This window comes from Carassius gibelio, chromosome A6, assembly GCF_023724105.1.
Source record: "Carassius gibelio isolate Cgi1373 ecotype wild population from Czech Republic chromosome A6, carGib1.2-hapl.c, whole genome shotgun sequence".
Classification (NCBI taxonomy): Eukaryota; Metazoa; Chordata; class Actinopteri; order Cypriniformes; family Cyprinidae; genus Carassius; species Carassius gibelio.
Window position 1 is genome coordinate 9,849,451 of NC_068376.1, and position 22,834 is coordinate 9,872,284.

Sequence of the window (22,834 nt, forward strand, 5' to 3'; positions counted from 1 at the left end):
TGTGTGTGAATGTGTGGTACCCTCCTGATATTGAGCATGTTTGTATTTGGGGTTTGTGTACCTTCTTTAGAATGAACATGGTATGCTATTTGTACATTAAATACTTCAGATGAAAATGGATGACAATTTGAACATTAAAAATTTTTTATTACAAAAAAAAGATCCTGCAAATGTTTTTGTTTCTTTTGCTTCTTGTGTTGAACTACTTTGAAACACTGAATTTCAAGTAACAATTTTCAAGTAACAGGCTAATACTCTGAGTCAAGTAAAACATTAAAAAAAACCAACTCTTAACTGAGTAGGCCTAAGTGCAATTCTTTCATGAACAACAGCCACTTCTTTACTACTGCTCTTTTTCACTTGGAACATGAGGCTGCATGTCCTTTGAGTGATATTTTGCAACAAGTTCTGGGAGGCACACTTTCTTGAAGAATTCTTGTGCTTTCTGTAGACGAGGTTCCCAGAACTCCTGGTCTGGAAAGACACGCACCACTGTGAAATCGTTTTCGGTCCAAACAACAAGATCACAGTGATTTGATTGGGTGACAAAAATTTGTGTCTGGATCTGTGTGTAGAAGCGATGGTGTCTTTTCAACTGAAGGTTGTCTGATGACAACTGGAGACAAAAGTCTTTGTCCTTCATGTCCAATGCCTGCTGGATGTTGCAGGACCGATACTTGAAAGGACACTTCACCTCCAGGCAGCCCTTCCCACAGCATTCACACATAGTCAGGCCATCCGGTGACGCTCCGATTTCAGGGAAGCTACTGTTAATTATAAAGCCACACGGTTCAATTTTGAAGTTTGTGTGATATGCAGCTCTGGATTCAGTGTAGGCCTTTCTAGCATCCCCCTCATGACTGATACCCCATCTGGTTTGAACAGTTGATACTGTGTGCTGTATGTGTGGGTAACACACCTGCGTAAAAACTGTGTGGGATGGCCTCTCCAGAGAGGTGGCATATACTGCATGCATTTTTGATGCTGTAATTCTTCCGCTTCTGTAATCATACCATGCAGATGACAGATGTTGTTGCCTGGTGTACTCTTCTACAGCTACTGCCTGCTCTTCAGTCACACTTACAGCATTTATGTGCTTCTCACAGGCCAGCAGGACAGCAGACAGGTCACGTGCATCTATGCTTTCATCATACAGGGATTTTGCCAGGCATGGAGGTAAAGCAGAGGATGGTGCAGCAGCTGTGTGTTGTGTGTATTGGGCATAGTACTTCTCCATCCCTGACAAACCAACAGCCTTGCTATGGTGCAGTAACGTATCAAGAAGCGGGGATAAATCTTCAAGATTACCTGGAGGAGTTTTCAGTTTCTGTGCCCGACTCCTTATGGCTGGTGCTGTGGGCTGCATATTTATTCGCTGGTCTAATGTCTTCCTTTGTGCAACTGAGGAGGTATAGTTGATCCTATATCCCACTTCTGGGTGAATCTTGCTTAAGTTACTGGGCAAAACCCAGTATGCTGGCACATCAGTGACAGTCTTTGTGCCACGAATTCGAACTGTTGCCTCCAACTTAAACAAGAGAGCACCTACATGAGTACAGGTCTCAGCTATCCCTGCCATGCAGGTACAATGGGCACACTCCACCTTTCCAGCGCTGCTCACAATGACCCAGGGCTTTAGGGGAGGCTCATTCAATCGCTGTGAGTGCATAACCTGTGTACATACAGAACAACAGTAAATGAAAAGAGCAGTGGGCAAAAGTATTATATATATTTGGTTCCTGTTGCTAATTTCACATAATTTTTTTAAAAAAGGTTTTCATTTAATGAAAAAGTAGCCTTATTAAATGAACTATTATTTATAAGCTCTCTTTTTTTCCTTCTTGGGCCTGAAATGGAGGAATTTTTGTCAATATTGATAATTAAACAATATTTTGCTAAATGTGCTTTTGTGCTAAAACCTTGCCTAGTTTAGGCCCATCATGGATAAATAATGATGACAATAAAACGATCAATACTATTTAGGGCAGATAGGCTAGATAGTATGCACATTGACGAGGCTGACTCCAGCTCCTTATTCGCCGAACTATCCGTTCCACCTTAAAAATGTCGGGTGGTTGTTAACCCTTCCCCCTCAGTGCTATTGGTTGTATTTTTTTAAAGGAACAGTTGCACCAAAAATGGCATGCTTCAGACAGCAGTTAACATTGAACGTAAAAATATATAGTTCTGTAAAAATGTTTTATTTGTTTCAATAAATGATGCATGTGACTAATTCAGGCAGAGTTCTTTTTTTATTTAAGCTCTATGCCTTACTCAATGTCTTTTTCAACATACCCTGTATGAATGGAAAAAGAAAATATTGTTTGCAGCTGTGATGTAATGGTTTTGTCATTTTAGATCTTTCTTGGAATTTATCCATTACTGTAAAATATTAAAGAGATATATACATTATTTAACTTTCGCACGAAATCTTGTATTACCGCAATTTCTGATGTGCTGTTGAAGAAACGTGCCCTAGTAAATTGTATTCTGACAAAGCATATTGGGCATGTCATAATTTTGTTATTTCAAAGGTTCTCAAAAAAAGGAGCACGTATAGGGTAAAAGTAATTCACTCTCTAACGAAATCCTGCATTAGAACATTTTCTGATGTTTTATTATGAAAATATGACCCAGAGAATATGCCCTCCAAAGCAACTTTATGTGCATACAAAGCATATTGGGCATGTCATAATTCTGTTATTTCAAAGATTCTCAAAAAAGGAGCACTTATAGGGTAAGAGTAATTCACTCTCTAACGAAATCCTGCATTAGAACATTTTCTGATGTTTTATTATGAAAATATGACCCAGAGAATATGCCCTCCAAAGCAACTTTATGTGCATACAAAGCATATTGGGCATGTCATAATTCTGTTATTTCAAAGGTTCTCAAAAAAAGGAGCACGTAGAGAGCAACAGTAATTCACTCTCTAACGAGATCCTGCATTAGAACATTTTCTGATGTTTTATTATGGAAATATGACCCAGAGAAAATGCCCTCCAAGGCAACTTTATGTGCATATAAAGCATATTGGGCATGTCATAATTCTGTTATTTCAAAGGTTCTCAAAAAAAGGAGCACGTAGAGAGCAACAGTAATTCACTCTCTAACGAAATCATGCATTAGAACATTTTCTGATGTTTTATTATGAAAATATGACCCAGAGAAAATGCCCTCCAAGGCAACTTTATGTGCATATAAAGCATATTGGGCATGTCATAATTCTGTTATTTCAAAGGTTCTCAAAAAAAGGAGCACGTAGAGAGCAACAGTAATTCACTCTCTAACGAGATCCTGCATTAGAACATTTTCTGATGTTTTATTATGGAAATATGACCGAGAGAAAATGCCCTCCAAGGCAACTTTATGTGCATATAAAGCATATTGGGCATGTCATAATTTTGTTATTTCAAAGATTCTCAAAAAAGGAGCACGTATAGGGTAAGAGTAATTCACTCTCTAACGAAATCCTGCATTAGAACATTTTCTGATGTTTAATTATGAAAATATGACCCAGAGAATATGCCCTCCAAAGCAACTTTATGTGCATACAAAGCATATTGGGCATGTCATAATTCTGTTATTTCAAAGGTTCTCAAAAAAAGGAGCACGTAGAGAGCAACAGTAATTCACTCTCTAACGAGATCCTGCATTAGAACATTTTCTGATGTTTTATTATGGAAATATGACCCAGAGAATATGCCCTCCAAAGCACCTTTATGTGCATACAAAGCATATTGGGCATGTCATAATTCTGTTATTTCAAAGGTTCTCAAGAAAAGGAGCACGTAGAGAGCAACAGTAATTCACTCTCTAACGGAATCCTGCATTAGAACATTTTCTGATGTTTTATTATGAAAATATGACCCAGAGAATATGCCCTCCAAAGCAACTTTATGTGCATACAAAGCATATTGGGCATGTCATAATTCTGTTATTTCAAAGGTTCTCAAGAAAAGGAGCACGTAGAGAGCAACAGTAATTAACTCTCTAACGAAATCCTGCATTAGAACATTTTCTGATGTTTTATTATGAAAATATGACCCAGAGAATATGCCCTCCAAAGCACCTTTATGTGCATACAAAGCATATTGGGCATGTCATAATTTTGTTATTTCAAAGATTCTCAAAAAAGGAGCACGTATAGGGTAAGAGTAATTCACTCTCTAACGAAATCCTGCATTAGAACATTTTCTGATGTTTAATTATGAAAATATGACCCAGAGAATATGCCCTCCAAAGCAACTTTATGTGCATACAAAGCATATTGGGCATGTCATAATTCTGTTATTTCAAAGGTTCTCAAAAAAAAGGAGCACGTAGAGAGCAACAGTAATTCACTCTCTAACGAGATCCTGCATTAGAACATTTTCTGATGTTTTATTATGGAAATATGACCCAGAGAATATGCCCTCCAAAGCACCTTTATGTGCATACAAAGCATATTGGGCATGTCATAATTCTGTTATTTCAAAGGTTCTCAAGAAAAGGAGCACGTAGAGAGCAACAGTAATTCACTCTCTAACGGAATCCTGCATTAGAACATTTTCTGATGTTTTATTATGAAAATATGACCCAGAGAATATGCCCTCCAAAGCAACTTTATGTGCATACAAAGCATATTGGGCATGTCATAATTCTGTTATTTCAAAGGTTCTCAAGAAAAGGAGCACGTAGAGAGCAACAGTAATTCACTCTCTAACGAAATCCTGCATTAGAACATTTTCTGATGTTTTATTATGAAAATATGACCCAGAGAATATGCCCTCCAAAGCACCTTTATGTGCATACAAAGCATATTGGGCATGTCATAATTCTGTTATTTCAAAGGTTCTCAAAAAAAGGAGCACGTAGAGAGCAACAGTAATTCACTCTCTAACGAGATCCTGCATTAGAACATTTTCTGATGTTTTATTATGAAAATATGACCCAGAGAATATGCCCTCCAAAGCAACTTTATGTGCATACAAAGCATATTGGGCATGTCATAATTCTGTTATTTCAAAGGTTCTCAAAAAAAGGAGCACGTAGAGAGCAACAGTAATTCACTCTCTAACGAGATCCTGCATTAGAACATTTTCTGATGTTTTATTATGGAAATATGACCCAGAGAATATGCCCTCCAAAGCACCTTTATGTGCATACAAAGCATATTGGGCATGTCATAATTCTGTTATTTCAAAGGTTCTCAAGAAAAGGAGCACGTAGAGAGCAACAGTAATTCACTCTCTAACGAGATCATGCATTAGAACATTTTCTGATGTTTTATTATGAAAATATGACCCAGAGAATATGCCCTCCAAAGCACCTTTATGTGCATACAAAGCATATTGGGCATGTCATAATTGTGTTATTTCAAAGGTTCTCAAAAAAAGGAGCACGTAGAGAGCAACAGTAATTCACTCTCTAACGGAATCCTGCATTAGAACATTTTCTGATGTTTTATTATGAAAATATGACCCAGAGAATATGCCCTCCAAAGCAACTTTATGTGCATACAAAGCATATTGGGCATGTCATAATTCTGTTATTTCAAAGGTTCTCAAGAAAAGGAGCACGTAGAGAGCAACAGTAATTCACTCTCTAACGAGATCCTGCATTAGAACATTTTCTGATGTTTTATTATGGAAATATGACCCAGAGAATATGCCCTCCAAAGCACCTTTATGTGCATACAAAGCATATTGGGCATGTCATAATTCTGTTATTTCAAAGGTTCTCAAGAAAAGGAGCACGTAGAGAGCAACAGTAATTCACTCTCTAACGAGATCATGCATTAGAACATTTTCTGATGTTTTATTATGAAAATATGACCCAGAGAATATGCCCTCCAAAGCACCTTTATGTGCATACAAAGCATATTGGGCATGTCATAATTGTGTTATTTCAAAGGTTCTCAAAAAAAGGAGCACGTAGAGAGCAACAGTAATTCACTCTCTAACGGAATCCTGCATTAGAACATTTTCTGATGTTTTATTATGAAAATATGACCCAGAGAATATGCCCTCCAAAGCAACTTTATGTGCATACAAAGCATATTGGGCATGTCATAATTCTGTTATTTCAAAGGTTCTCAAGAAAAGGAGCACGTAGAGAGCAACAGTAATTCACTCTCTAACGAAATCCTGCATTAGAACATTTTCTGATGTTTTATTATGAAAATATGACCCAGAGAATATGCCCTCCAAAGCAACTTTATGTGCATACAAAGCATATTGGGCATGTCATAATTCTGTTATTTCAAAGGTTCTCAAAAAAAGGAGCACGTAGAGAGCAACAGTAATTCACTCTCTAACGAGATCCTGCATTAGAACATTTTCTGATGTTTTATTATGGAAATATGACCCAGAGAATATGCCCTCCAAAGCACCTTTATGTGCATACAAAGCATATTGGGCATGTCATAATTCTGTTATTTCAAAGGTTCTCAAGAAAAGGAGCACGTAGAGAGCAACAGTAATTCACTCTCTAACGGAATCCTGCATTAGAACATTTTCTGATGTTTTATTATGAAAATATGACCCAGAGAATATGCCCTCCAAAGCAACTTTATGTGCATACAAAGCATATTGGGCATGTCATAATTCTGTTATTTCAAAGGTTCTCAAGAAAAGGAGCACGTAGAGAGCAACAGTAATTCACTCTCTAACGAAATCCTGCATTAGAACATTTTCTGATGTTTTATTATGAAAATATGACCCAGAGAATATGCCCTCCAAAGCACCTTTATGTGCATACAAAGCATATTGGGCATGTCATAATTTTGTTATTTCAAAGATTCTCAAAAAAGGAGCACGTATAGGGTAAGAGTAATTCACTCTCTAACGAAATCCTGCATTAGAACATTTTCTGATGTTTAATTATGAAAATATGACCCAGAGAATATGCCCTCCAAAGCAACTTTATGTGCATACAAAGCATATTGGGCATGTCATAATTCTGTTATTTCAAAGGTTCTCAAAAAAAAGGAGCACGTAGAGAGCAACAGTAATTCACTCTCTAACGAGATCCTGCATTAGAACATTTTCTGATGTTTTATTATGGAAATATGACCCAGAGAATATGCCCTCCAAAGCACCTTTATGTGCATACAAAGCATATTGGGCATGTCATAATTCTGTTATTTCAAAGGTTCTCAAGAAAAGGAGCACGTAGAGAGCAACAGTAATTCACTCTCTAACGGAATCCTGCATTAGAACATTTTCTGATGTTTTATTATGAAAATATGACCCAGAGAATATGCCCTCCAAAGCAACTTTATGTGCATACAAAGCATATTGGGCATGTCATAATTCTGTTATTTCAAAGGTTCTCAAGAAAAGGAGCACGTAGAGAGCAACAGTAATTCACTCTCTAACGAAATCCTGCATTAGAACATTTTCTGATGTTTTATTATGAAAATATGACCCAGAGAATATGCCCTCCAAAGCACCTTTATGTGCATACAAAGCATATTGGGCATGTCATAATTCTGTTATTTCAAAGGTTCTCAAAAAAAGGAGCACGTAGAGAGCAACAGTAATTCACTCTCTAACGAGATCCTGCATTAGAACATTTTCTGATGTTTTATTATGAAAATATGACCCAGAGAATATGCCCTCCAAAGCAACTTTATGTGCATACAAAGCATATTGGGCATGTCATAATTCTGTTATTTCAAAGGTTCTCAAAAAAAGGAGCACGTAGAGAGCAACAGTAATTCACTCTCTAACGAGATCCTGCATTAGAACATTTTCTGATGTTTTATTATGGAAATATGACCCAGAGAATATGCCCTCCAAAGCACCTTTATGTGCATACAAAGCATATTGGGCATGTCATAATTCTGTTATTTCAAAGGTTCTCAAGAAAAGGAGCACGTAGAGAGCAACAGTAATTCACTCTCTAACGAGATCATGCATTAGAACATTTTCTGATGTTTTATTATGAAAATATGACCCAGAGAATATGCCCTCCAAAGCACCTTTATGTGCATACAAAGCATATTGGGCATGTCATAATTGTGTTATTTCAAAGGTTCTCAAAAAAAGGAGCACGTAGAGAGCAACAGTAATTCACTCTCTAACGGAATCCTGCATTAGAACATTTTCTGATGTTTTATTATGAAAATATGACCCAGAGAATATGCCCTCCAAAGCAACTTTATGTGCATACAAAGCATATTGGGCATGTCATAATTCTGTTATTTCAAAGGTTCTCAAGAAAAGGAGCACGTAGAGAGCAACAGTAATTCACTCTCTAACGAAATCCTGCATTAGAACATTTTCTGATGTTTTATTATGAAAATATGACCCAGAGAATATGCCCTCCAAAGCAACTTTATGTGCATACAAAGCATATTGGGCATGTCATAATTCTGTTATTTCAAAGGTTCTCAAGAAAAGGAGCACGTAGAGAGCAACAGTAATTCACTCTCTAACGAGATCATGCATTAGAACATTTTCTGATGTTTTATTATGGAAATATGACCCAGAGAATATGCCCTCCAAAGCACCTTTATGTGCATACAAAGCATATTGGGCATGTCATAATTCTGTTATTTCAAAGGTTCTCAAAAAAAGGAGCACGTAGAGAGCAACAGTAATTCACTCTCTAACGAGATCCTGCATTAGAACATTTTCTGATGTTTTATTATGGAAATATGACCCAGAGAATATGCCCTCCAAAGCACCTTTATGTGCATACAAAGCATATTGGGCATGTCATAATTCTGTTATTTCAAAGGTTCTCAAGAAAAGGAGCACGTAGAGAGCAACAGTAATTCACTCTCTAACGAGATCATGCATTAGAACATTTTCTGATGTTTTATTATGAAAATATGACCCAGAGAATATGCCCTCCAAAGCACCTTTATGTGCATACAAAGCATATTGGGCATGTCATAATTGTGTTATTTCAAAGGTTCTCAAAAAAAGGAGCACGTAGAGAGCAACAGTAATTCACTCTCTAACGGAATCCTGCATTAGAACATTTTCTGATGTTTTATTATGAAAATATGACCCAGAGAATATGCCCTCCAAAGCAACTTTATGTGCATACAAAGCATATTGGGCATGTCATAATTCTGTTATTTCAAAGGTTCTCAAGAAAAGGAGCACGTAGAGAGCAACAGTAATTCACTCTCTAACGAAATCCTGCATTAGAACATTTTCTGATGTTTTATTATGAAAATATGACCCAGAGAATATGCCCTCCAAAGCAACTTTATGTGCATACAAAGCATATTGGGCATGTCATAATTCTGTTATTTCAAAGGTTCTCAAAAAAAGGAGCACGTAGAGAGCAACAGTAATTCACTCTCTAACGAGATCCTGCATTAGAACATTTTCTGATGTTTTATTATGGAAATATGACCCAGAGAATATGCCCTCCAAAGCACCTTTATGTGCATACAAAGCATATTGGGCATGTCATAATTCTGTTATTTCAAAGGTTCTCAAAAAAGGAGCACGTATAGGGTAAGAGTAATTCACTCTCTAACGAAATCCTGCATTAGAACATTTTCTGATGTTTTATTATGAAAATATGACCCAGAGAATATGCCCTCCAAAGCACCTTTATGTGCATACAAAGCATATTGGGCATGTCATAATTCTGTTATTTCAAAGGTTCTCAAGAAAAGGAGCACGTAGAGAGCAACAGTAATTCACTCTCTAACGAGATCATGCATTAGAACATTTTCTGATGTTTTATTATGGAAATATGACCCAGAGAGAATGCCCTCCAAAGCATCTGTATGTGCTGACAAAGCATATTGGGCATGTCATAATTTTGTTATTTCAAAGATTCTCAAAAAAGGAGCACGTATAGGGTAAGAGTAATTCACTCTCTAACGGAATCCTGCATTAGAACATTTTCTGATGTTTTATTATGAAAATATGACCCAGAGAAAATGCCCTCCAAAGCAACTTTATGTGCATACAAAGCATATTGGGCATGTCATACTTTTGTTATTTCAAAGGTTCTCAAAGAAAAGAGCACGTATAGGGTAAGAGTAATTCACTCTCTAACGAAATCCTGCATTAGAACATTTTCTGATGTTTTATTATGGAAATATGACCCAGAGAGAATGCCCTCCAAAGCATCTGTATGTGCCGACAGCGTAGTGGGCATCACAACTTAAATATTTTACAAGTTCTCAAAAAATAATAATAATAATAATAATAATTCACAATTCATTATCTAATGAGATACTGCATAAAAACATTTTATAATGTTTTGTTATAAAAATATGAAGCTCAGGACCCGGCCCACCTAGGTAAGTGTATATGTTGACATTTTATTAATGGAGTGCTAACTTACATTATTTGAAAGTTAAAAAAAAAAAAAAAAAAAAAAAAGTCAATGTAGAGTATTACATGAAATTATTTTCAAAGGAAATCTCTAATTACAACATTTTTGTATGTGTTGTTATGAAAATATGATGTTCAGAACCCCGCCCACGTAGGTAAAATAATAGTAATTTAGTTACCAGCCACAGCTGATCTGGACATATGGAGTCTGCTGTCTTTACAGTAAAACAGTCATACACACTAAAACACACATGCAAACATAAATATGTGTGTGTGTATATATATGTATGTATATATACAGTATATATATATATATATATATATATATATATATATATATATATATATATATATATATATATATATATATATATATATATATATATCAGTGTAATTGTTTAAAAGAGCTGTTATTCAGTTAATTAAATAATGAGAGCAACAGCTGTTTTACACTTTTATTTATCCTTTTCAGGGAACTATATGCAACAGTCTGAACTTCAAGGATGAATCATTGTTCTTCAAATCTTGCAAAACTTTTGTACTTCTTTTTATCCACAATTTCTGTGCAAAAAATCTCATAGTCTGTTCTCTTCTGAAACACAAAAGTGAACAGTTCGGCTGGAGAACTTTCATCAAATTCACCCACCCAGCTGCACATTTTGTGTAGGGCTGTAATTTGTTTTTCCTTCTCCATTGAAAGAACAATGGGAAGCTTTACTTTTCCATTCCAGTTTCTGTTGCGGCACCAGTCAGCTGCAGCCCTGATGTGCAGCAAAATGTTTTCCTGCAGTAAAGATGAAAATATTGTAAAGTACACTGAATGCATATGATGTTACCAAATAATTCCTCTAGCTTATAGATCATTTACAGTTAATTTAAATAAACAATCTTTTGGAACAATGAATGCTTTCAATAGTTGTGTCTTTCAGTAACCTAAAGTCAAATGAGCAATGGGTATAAAATTGAATGTATGGTAACACTAAGGGCCTTCCGAAGAAAGCCTAAATTATATTTATATATGAACAGTTTATTTGCAAAAACAGAAAATGTTTTTTAACTTTTCAAAAATCATGTTTTTTTTATTATGTTATCATGATTTGTGTTTCATTGTATTAGTTAGCTGTATTTTTTAGTTATTTTTTAACCTAATCAGAATAACCCAATTGCAGTTTAATTGAGATTAATTGGAATGCACAATAAAAAAAACATGGTTTTGAAAATTGTTAAAAACAGAGTTATCTGTTTTTGCAAATGAATTCTTAATATTCATACATAGATATGTTTAAACATATATAACATTTCACAAAAATGAAACAAATCTCTTGGCAGATTTTGATCAATATGCATGTTATTAAATGTCATGTGACTGCACATAAGCTGCTTTATGTTGTGGTGATGCTGCATTGATCAAGCAGCAGACAATACTTTATGATATTTTATGAGAAAGGCTACATAACTTTTATATGATTGTTTGTTTATTGATCTTGCCTTATGTATAATTTCTCAGGGATCCCACAGTTATTTGTCAATTTGTATTTTTTTTTGTTAAAAAATGGTCCTTGAAGATGTCAATCGAGCATGTAACAGTAGCAACTTTGTTAATTAATTATAAGAAAAAATAAATAAATGAAATGTAATAAATAGGCTTTTAATTTTTTTCTATGTAGTTTTTACTGTAAAAACATTATTATGTAACTGGTCAGCATCCAGCTGATACAAACTGCGTGGAAAGTCCAGCGACGGCTGGTACCTGTTTATGAAAATTTTCTTTAATGTAGTTTTAAAGAAGGGTACAAGAATTACCACAAATTGTGTGACTAGTCAGCCGCAGGTGATAGAAAGTCCGGTAATTGTCAAGTGGGAGTTTAAATATATATGTATAATACAATATCAAGTCCGTGGCAGCAGCCAGAAACAGTGGCTATAAAACTAGCTGCAGAATACACTTACCTTTGTGGTCATGTCCTCAATTTCTTCTTCAGAGGTTCTCTTCAAAACAAAGTTTCTTAATTAATTTAAGTATTATTTTTTTTTGATAAAACACAATTATTTAAACTTAATTTCTCAATGAAATACACTTAATTATTTCTTTCTGATTAAATACCCTCATGCCACTTTCATTTTCTATTTCCGAAGTAGTCTAGGGGAAGAAATTGAACATTTTAATGCCTTTGGAGACAATATTTACATAAAGTAAACAAATTCAAAAGTCTTTTTTTTACCGTGTTAGCCAGTTGGTAAAGTTGAATGTGTACTCACTGTAGTTTAATTGTTTTATAAATGAAATAAATATAACATTGCATGCATTTTTATTAATTACCTGTAGGGCTGTGTGTCCATGTTCCTCATCTGAACTAATCTGAAAAAGGGGTTGACAAACAGACTTAAACATTGTTTTGGTCGTCACGCTCCAAAGCCAAATGTGTTCGTGAACTGAATTATGTTCTTTAATTATTGAATCATGGTTTTTAAGTTAATGCTTGACTTGAAAAATTTACCATTATGGCTGTGTCACATGGTTCTTCATCAAGAGAAGTCTTAAAAAATGTAATGACAAAAGTTACTGATAGTTAAACTCTTAAAAATACAATAAACACAATAACGTTTATAAATTTTAAATACAACATGACAGTGTTTTCATGCTGTATTTTCGTTGTCTTCAAAGTCCTAATTTTAACCAATATAATCATAATTATTTAACCAAGTTTAATCCCGTTTTAGGGTCCATCTCTATTTCACTCCTGCCACTTAATGAAAAATACCCTCCAGTTTCCAAAGTTAAAAGCGTTTTTAAAAGTTTACATTACCTTTTTGCCTGCATCACCATCACAATCAGATCTCGCCTTTAAATGAAACAAATCATTGTAATTATGCATCATCATACAGTTTACATGTGATTTTTTAACTACGTTATAATGGTGTCAGCATTTTCCTTTTCCGAGTTGTCTTTGAAAAGAATAATTATTATATTGTATTGAAATATTAAACAAGATAGCAAAATATTAAGTTGTAGATTTAATTAGGGAACTCAACTGTTGATTTTTTTGATCGGCTTATTAACATTTCTTTTACCTTTTTGTCAGCTTCATTTTGTTCCTTTTCCGCCTGAAATTTACACTTCATTCATTATCTCACAACATTATACATTTGCATAACAGTTGACTGACCCTTATGATTACAATGATTATCAGAACTGTAGAACATTGGCAGTACAAATGTGTAGCCATTTCTGTAATTTGTTTTAATTAAGTGTGTGGCTTACCCTTAATAGAAGAACATGACCCACAGTACATTCTGTTGAGAACACAGCACTCATAACTTGCACTGTTGCAATCTGATCACCAGAGCCTGGTTGCATTTTTTCATTTATTCCATCATAGAACCTCCACTGATCACCAGTGAGTCGATGGAATCCAACAAAATGTTTTTTTTGAGCCTGATGATATGTGACAGCTACTGGATTGTACCTGTATAAAAAATATACATACTTGTTGGCATTTGTTTCTTTACTGTGCATGCCTATCTATCTATCTATCTATCTATCTATCTATCTATCTATCTATCTATCTATCTATCTATCTATCTATCTATCTATCTATCTATCTATCTATCAGTCTGTCTGTGTGATCAGAACCATTTTTGATTTGGAATTAAATAAATGTAAGGTACAATAATAACCTTTTGAGCCAATCTTGGTAGGCTCAGTTGTGTTTCAGAACCTTGGTCAGCAACTTTAAAAACTATGAAGATTTCTAGAAATGCTTAGTGAAAATGTTACTACCAATTAGAAGTAATTGTAAATCAAGGTACACAAAGACTAAGTCTTACCTTTTGTCATCGATGACCACGGTTGATGGTATCGCTGTTGGCTGCATTTCGGTATGATCATGACAGAACACAGTACAATCTATTGCCACAATCATAAAAGGAGGACTTCCATTTGTAAATTTGCGCTGAGTGTATGTCCTTTTACCTGGACATAATGAGTCTTGCCTGTGAAAACAATTTTTTTGTTGTTGTTGTTTTTTTAAACAGTTTTGTTTCAGATATTAATTTCACCACATTTATGTTGAAAGCAATTATTTAAAGTTTCTTAAACAATAAATAAATTATATTTTCTTTCAAATTGTAGAGCTAAATTTCTGTTTGTATTACCTCAATTCTGCGCATGGAAATCTGTGACTTCTCCAACACCACTTTTCGATTGACTCTTGGAATTTTGAGAAGTCACTGCATCTGTAATAATAAATTAAATGATTAAATGAGAAATGCTGATACAGTGATGTAGACAGTACATTTGCAATTCATTTTAAGTAGACACTTTACAGGACAGCAATGGTGTCATCTGGGTACTCCTTAACTGGGTTGGGACAGTCATGGTCATCACATATAAACTGTCTTGAGGTACTTTGCAAGTACTGCAGATGGGATGTCATGAACTCGGCTTCGGTTCCATATAGATCCCACTGCTGCTGTTTTTCACGGAAACATTTAGATGTTTCCCACAGCCAGGAAATTTTTCCCTGGGACCACTGTCGTAGCAGGAAATGCTGATGCACCTTCAGTAATGCCTTGAAGCATATATCAAGGGCCTGCTTGTTCTCAATTTCACTCAAAAGTGAAGGTCTGTTCTTCATAGCTAGAAAAATGAAATATAGCAGGTTGTCAATTGTGCACGTGTTTGATAGTGCTATGGTTCTTCTCGCTATCTGTCCCTTCCCAGACCATGGAGGGGCAATGTAAATGCTTTCTAGGCCAGACATGTTTGATGGTGGGTTGTAGTATTTTGCTTTTTTTTTCTGTCTGCCTTTCTTCCATTTCTCCTCCTGGCTCAGGGGTAGTTCAGAGTTGCTGGTCTCAGTTTCATTTTCAATGACTCTCTTTTGGCGAGCTGCAGAAACACTCACACCACGCATTCTACCATATATGAATTTATACATAATTTGTACAAAATCGCCAGGTCTTCTGTGGAGTTTGTTTCTGAGAATAATTCTCTTTGTTGTCCGGAACCAATTTTCAACCTGAGAATTTGTATCTCTTGTTTTCCCTAGATGTTTTAACATAATGCCAGTCCATAATGGCAATGTTGCCAAGTATGGCTTCAAAATGTCAATCAAGGTTGGACAGTAATAGTGATTCACTTGAGCTGCCTCAGTGTCTTGTCCATTCTGTGCCTCCAGTAATGTTTTCTCAAATAATTTAGCAAACGGGGAGTCATGAATGATTGTCTTTGGAGTTGTTTCTGGAATTAGGTCTTTCAGAGGGGTTTCACTCCAATCAGCATCAACATCAGCAAAGACAGTCTGGTTTTGTATTTTTGTCTGCAGTGCCTTCAGACCATCAAGTATGGACAAAGCATCTCTTTGAGTAAATACTGTGCACATGTCTTTCAACAAAGATTGGATTTCAGCCAGTGTGGTGGCATTTTGCACTAGTGCAAACACATGCAGAAAAAAGGCTTTTGTTTCTTTGGTGCACTTAGCCTTTGCAATTTTGTTGCTCAACAACTTCATCATGTGGGCAGCACATACATGCACCACAGTAAATGTACAAGGTTTTGCTTCCAGACAAACCTCAAGACATTTCTGCAGGTACGTGTGTATGTTACACTGACAGAACGTATGCAAGGTTGCATGGATGATTGCCCAGCTGAAATCAGTTTCTACTTTCTGGGGTTGGAGGTTATGTTTGTACATGTACATGAAATCCCGGGAAAGGCAGGTTAACCAGTTCTGAATTGTTGCGGTGCTCTGATCGGATGACATCATCTCTGCTACAGGAATAGTTGTTGCAGAAGTTGACAGAACTGGGCAGCAAAGTGCATAATATAAAATATTTTTACAACTTGCAGGTTTTGTAACAACGCTTCCAGTGGCGTCTAGGTACAAAAAAAGGTTTGTGTCCTTTTGTAAATTTCTTATGAGTTGGAGCTGTTCAATGGTATACATATGTAATGTAAAGGGAGAAATTGCTATGTACTGCAGGTATTGGTGTTTCAGAGGTTCAAACTTTTGGTCTAAGTCCTGCGATTCTTGAATTTTTAGACAATCCAGGAATGGGTTGATATCCATTCTATTTTCCAAGTTTTTTTTGCTTGATAATTTCTGTAGAACTGAAAGGGGGGGGACCTGATTTGAATTGCCCATTAGCAGCTTTTCCTCATCTGCAGCTGCCAGTTTTTTAGTGTGTAAATGCATAGGTGTGTGCTCACCAAGCATCTGTTTGAGGGTTTCCCTCTCCAAGTTACTTGTGCGCCTCCTTAAAAATGCTGTTCCCGAATGATCAATTGTTCCAGACACACTGACAGAAACTGATACTGTGGATTCATCTGTTGTTGGTTTCTTATATATGTAAAATTGGAAGGATGCACAACCATGGAACTTGCAATGCGCCTTTCCGTGCCAGAATGGTGACATCTGCTTTCTAGATGTTTCTGGCCTTACCCTGTTGTATTTAAATGACAAAACACAGTGCATTTTTTCACCTACTTTTTCAGAAATGATGTCTGTCCATCCTTGACTAAGATGCCTAAACCCTTGTCTTACATTAGGCTTTATCATTTCCCACTCCTCTCTTGTTAGTGTTATTGTAAACTGAGATTGGGAGGGATTGTGTTCAGGCTCATCACATTGTTTTGTTTGGTGAGTGTCTTCATTGTCATTTTTTTGTTTTGTTATGTCAACATTGTCTCGTCCTGTTTGTTCGCAATCATTGTCCTTTTGTATAAATGACAGCTTAGTATTTTTCAGTTTTGTTTTTTCTGTCTTTCGTGTTGCACAGTTTGGACAGAGCCAGGGTGAAATAACAGCAATATCTTCAATGTCCTTACATCCAACACATGTTGGGTGAAACCAGTCTTTGCATTGACTGCACTGTGCCATGGGCTTTACTGGGCTATTAGGCCGTCTGCAGACACAATAAAGCTGCTCATCATTGTCATCACTGGAGCCAGTGGATGGTGGACCCTGTATTTTCATGTATGCCATATCCAAAATTATTTTCAAATGTAACCATTAACTTTTTAATTTGATATTTTATAGAAATACTTGTATCCTCAATGTTTATAGACTCACAGGTATCTCACTTACCTTTGCTTGTGTTGTGTCTTTATCTTTTTCTTCAGTGTCATGGTTGTCTTGTGCAAATGTATTTGTTTTGTCAACATTGTCTCGTCCTGTTTGTTCACAATCATTGTCCTTTTGTATAAATGACAGCTTAGTATTTTTCAGTTTTGTTTTTTCTGTCTTTCGTGTTGCACAGTTTGGACAGAGCCAGGGTGAAATAACAGCAATATCCTCAATGTCCTTACATCCAACACATGTTGGGTGAAACCAGTCTTTGCATTGACTGCACTGTGCCATGGGCTTTTCTGGGCTATTAGGCCGTCTGCAGACACAATAAAGCTGCTCATCATTGTCATCACTGGAGCCAGTGGATGGTGGAACCTTTATTGTAATGTAAACATAGCATGCCATATCCAAAATCATTTTCAAATGTAATCATGAAGGATTTGATTTGATATTTAATTAAATGTACTTGTATTTTCAATGTTCACTTACCTTTGCTTGTTTTGTGTTATCTTCAAATTCATCTCGTACTTCACTAGACTTATCCTTGAAAAATAATAATTTAAACTGGATAAAACTTGACTAAATTCTTAAATACATGTCAATAAAAAGACGAGAAGTTTATGTTTAAGTAGTAGCATATACCTTTGTTTTGCTAAGCAATTTATTGAACTTAAATAACCAACAAAGGACACACAGAACATGAAATTTGCCATGAATATTTTATCCTGAAAATTGTCTATAATTTCTTTGTAATGAATGAATGAATAAATGAATGAATAATAATAAAAATAAACCTCATTTTCAGTGGTGCTTCCTACAGGAATTTTTTTCCCCTGTAAAATAAAGACAAAATGTAAAATTTTAAATCATATTTTTAATCACCCTTTGATGAAATGTATTTATAAACTTTTTTTAAACGTAGTTTTAATTGCATTCATAATTCAGAGTTATTAAAAAGGGAGATGGTGTTTATGTGTTTTATTGTGTTTACCTGAATACGTTTTGCATTTATTAGGTGAAGTTTTCTTCTGTTATTTTTAGTGTTTGGCACAGAAAGAGATGCACACAACAGCCCCCAGAATGACTCATGCCTGTAATAAGACTCCTTTATACATTTTCCTTTAGACTGTAAATTTAAAATTTGCCTAGTTATAGTAGGTAAATGTATACATCGAACTGCCTGTAAAAAAATACAAAATATATATAACATTAATGTTCAGAGAACATATATCTGAATACACACACGTGTGTGTGTGTGAGGCTATTAAGAATTACTTACATTCCCAAAGACTTTGAACCTGTAACAATAAAAGCTATATTAGAAGATAGTACACACACACACACACACACACACACACACACACATATATATATATATATATATATATATATATATATATATATATATATATATATATATTATTATTATTATTATTATTATTGCTGTATGTAGAATACAGTTTACAATTTAAAATAAAACAATGAAGATAACTGTGATCAGCCAAATGGGTCAATTGTATCAAACTGAATTAAAGTTCACTGACCTGTAACGTGGTTCTGTCATCTTGAACAGGAAAATAGCAAGAATGTATCCTCTGTGATTATGGACTATGGTTACAGATTACATTTGAATGTAAGGTTATTAAAGGAAATCATCAGGTAAAATAAAGTCACGGTGAGACTATAAATAGTTAGGCAGCAATGATCCCATCTTCTTCTACAGCCATTCTTTAAAGAATGTTAATATTGTTGCTAAGAATTTGCCGGAAATGCACATGTGTAATTAACTCAGATATGTGCAATTTAAGAAAATGTTACTGCTAATATAGGAAACCCTTTGGCGACCTCTACAGGCTTTGCTTATTTTGCACCATCTGAACAAACATAAAGCCTGCCTGTAGGTGGCGGTCATCTGCAGCTCATATTTCCATAATATTACCACCAAATATTAACTTTTTACTGGTTTTGGTATATAAAGTTACCTACAGTACATGGGCAAGGTTCTGAGCTTCATATTTTCATAACAAACCATTAGAAATTGTTCTAATGTAGGACTGCGTTAGAGAATTCATGAATTACTGTTGCCCTCTACGTGCTCCTTTTCTTGAGAACCTTTGAAATAACAAAATTATGACATGCCCAATATGCTTTGTCAGCACATACAGATGCTTTGGAGGGCATTTTCTCTGGGTCATATTTCCATAATAAAACATCAGAAAATGTTCTAATGCAGGATTTCGTTAGAGAGTGAATTACTGTTGTTCTCTACGTGCTCCTTTTTTTGAGAACCTTTGAAACAAGATATTTATGACATGCCAAATATGCTTTTCCGCTCCATAAAGTTGCTTTTGAGGGCATTTTCTCTGGGTCATATTTCCATAATAAAACATCAGAAGATGTTCTAATGCAGGATCTCGTTAGAGAGTGAATTACTCTTGCCCTCTATGGGCTCCTTTTTTTGAGAACCTTTGAAACAAGAAAATTATGACATACCCAATATGCTTTTTCGCAAATACAGTTGCTTTGGAGGGCATTTTCTCTGGGTTATTTTCCATAATAAAACATCAGGAAATGTTCTAATGCAGGATTTCGTTAGAGAGTGAATTACTGTTGCTCTCTACATGCTCCTTTTTTGAGAACTTTTGAAACAAGAAAATGATGACATGCCAAATATGCTTTTTCGGCCCATAAATTCTCTATTGAGAGCATTTTCTCTGGGTCATATTTCCGTAATATAACATCAGAAAATATTCTAAGGCAGGATTTTGTTAGAGAGTGAATTAGTCTTGCCCTCTACGTGCTCCTTTTTTTGAGAACCTTTGAAACAAAAAATGATGACATGCCAAATATGCTTTTTCGGCCCATAAATTCGCTATTAAGAGCATATTCTCTGGTTCATATTTCCTTAATAAATCATCAGAAAATGTTATAAGGCAGGATTTTTTTAGAGAGTGAATTACTTTTACCCTATACGTGCTCCTTTTTTGAGAACTTTTGAAACATGAAAATGAGGACACGCCCAATATGCTTTTTCGCATATACAGTTGCTTTGGAGGGCATTTTCTCTGGGTTATATTTCCATAATAAAACATCAGAACATTTTCTAATGCAGGATTTTGTTAGAGAGTGAATTACTCTTGCTCTCTACATGCTCCGTTTTTTGAGAACCTTTGAAAAAAGAAAATTATCAAATGCCAAATATGCTTTGTCGCATATACAGTTGCTTTGGAGGGCATTTTCTCTGGGTCATATTTCCATTTTTCCAGAAAATGTTCTAATGCAGGATCTCGTTAGAGAGTGAATTACACTTGCCCTCTACATGCTCCTTTTTTGAGAACCTTTGAAACAAGAAAATGTTGTCATGCCCAATATGCTTTTTCGGCATACAGATGCCTTTGATGCCATTTTCTCTGGGTTATATTTCCATAATAAAACATCAGAAGATGGTCTAATGCAGGATTTCATTAGAGAGTGAATTACTGTTGCCCTCTACGTGCTCCTTTTTTTGAGAACCTTTGAAGCAAGAAAATTATGACATGACCAATTTGCTTTTTCGGCCATAAAGTTGCTTTTGAGAGAATTTTCTCTGTCATTTTTCCGTAATAAAACATCAGAAAATGTTCTAAGGAAGGATTTTGTTAGGGAATTAATTACTCTTGCCCTCTACGTGCTCCTTTTTTTGAGAACCTTTAAAAATAAGAAAATGATGACATGCCCAATATGCTTTTTCGCATATACAGTTGCTTTCGAGGGCAATTCTCTGGGTTATATTTCCATAAAAAATAATCAGAAAATGTTCTAATGCAGGATCTCGTTAGAGAGTGAATTACTCTTGCCCTCTACATTCTCCTTTTTTTGAAAACCTTTGAATCAAAAAAATTATGACATGCCAAATATGCTTTTCGGCCCATAAAGTTGCTATTGGGGGCATTTTCTCTGGGTCATATTCCCATAATAAAACATCAGAAAATTTTCTAATGTAGGATCTCGTTAGAGAGTGAATTACTCTTGCCCTCTACATGCTCCTTTTTTTGAGAACCTTTGAAACAAGAAAATGTTGTCATACCCAATATGCTTTTTTGTCAAATACAGATGCTTTGGAGGGCATTTTCTCTGGGTTATATTTCCATAATAAAACATCAGAAGATGGTCTAATGCAGGATTGCGTTAGAGAGTGAATTACTCTTGCCCTGTAGGTGCTCCTTTTTTGAGAACCTTTGAAATAACAAAATGAAGACATGCCCAATATGCTTTGTCAGAATACAGTTGAGTAGGGCACGTTTCTTCAACAGCACATCAGAAATTGCAGTAATACAAGATTTTGTGTGACAGTTAAATAATGTATATGTTTATTTAATCTTTTACAGTAATGGATACATTTTAATAAAGATTACATAAGAGCTGCAAACAATTAAACAATTTAAAATAAATTATATTGTTCCATTCATACAGGGTATGTTGAAAAAGACATTGAGTAAGGCATGGCGTTTAAATAAAATAAAAAAAAACTCTTCCTGAATCAGTCACGTGCATCATTTATTGATACATACAATACATTTTTACAAAACTATACATTTTTTCCGTTCATTGTTAACTGCTGTCTGAAGCGTGCCACTTTTGTGCAACTGTTCCTTTAAAAAATACAACCAATAGCACTGAGGAGGGAGGATTAACAACCACTTGACATTTTTAAGGTGGAACGGATAGTTCGGCGAATAAGGAGCTGGCGAATAAGGAGCTGGAGTCAGCCTCGTTGCACATTGGAAGGCAGGAAAATTGTCCATCTGAATGGGCAGATAAATCACTGGCTCACTCGATTCTTAAATTCGTTCAAAACCTTATTCATTCAAGGAACGAGACACCGTGTTTTAAAAAAAAAAAGATAATTTAACGAACATGTTTTTACATTGTTGTATATAATATATAGGTCATTTGTGATCGCAGGTAGGTAAGCAAGATGATACTCACCTTTGTACGGACGACGGTGTTTTCACAACTCGGCGATTTGTAGGCTTCCAAGTCATGGACCCAGCCATTTGTGAACTGAACGTGGGCTTCCATAGATTTAAAATTACGAAATTGAGCCTCGGTATAAGCACTCACACCACATACTAAATATACAAAAATATCTGGAAAAGTCAGAGGAGGTAAATCGTCGGGGTCTCGAGTACATTCTCTTGAAGGCACCTCATATGGATCCAGATTTCCGATCATTGCCATCTTTTCCAGGTACCGTTTTCTTGCGTCCGGTAGAAGTTTGTCTCTATATAGTACATTTCGTTCATTTAATCCACTTTTCAACATTGTTTTGATAAATTTTTGTGTGGCCTCACAAAATGGTGGCGCCCTCCTTTTTACGTCCCAGAATGCACTGCGCTGTGACGTCGGTTGCCAAGCTCTATGGCACCAAGTGTTGGGGGGGGGGGGGGGGGGGGGGGGGGGGGGGGGGGGGCAACAAAAAATCTGGGT

At 35.5% G+C, this 22,834-nt stretch overlaps 1 protein-coding gene across 1 annotated transcript; it reads right to left on the reverse strand.

The window, feature by feature from the left end:
- Positions 1-126: 126 nt before the first annotated feature.
- On the reverse strand, positions 127-22,753 carry LOC128015447 (uncharacterized). Its single transcript, XM_052599275.1, has 2 exons — positions 22,334-22,753; positions 127-1,672 (listed from the first exon to the last, which is right to left on the reverse strand). The coding sequence occupies exons 1-2, from the start codon at positions 22,667-22,669 to the stop codon at positions 344-346; spliced, it is 1,665 nt and encodes a 554-aa protein (XP_052455235.1). The 5' UTR covers positions 22,670-22,753; the 3' UTR covers positions 127-343.
- Positions 22,754-22,834: the final 81 nt, after the last annotated feature.

What these genes read in the sequence shown, in the direction of transcription:
- LOC128015447 (XM_052599275.1), bottom strand. Translation starts at nt 22,669, where the DNA reads ATGTTGAAAAGTGGATTAAATGAACGAAATGTACTATATAGAGACAAA. An exon ending in ACACCGTCGTCCGTACAAAG is followed by an intron (nt 1,673 to 22,333) that starts GTGAGTATCATC and finishes GTATGTACACAG; the next exon opens with GTTATGCACTCACAGCGATT.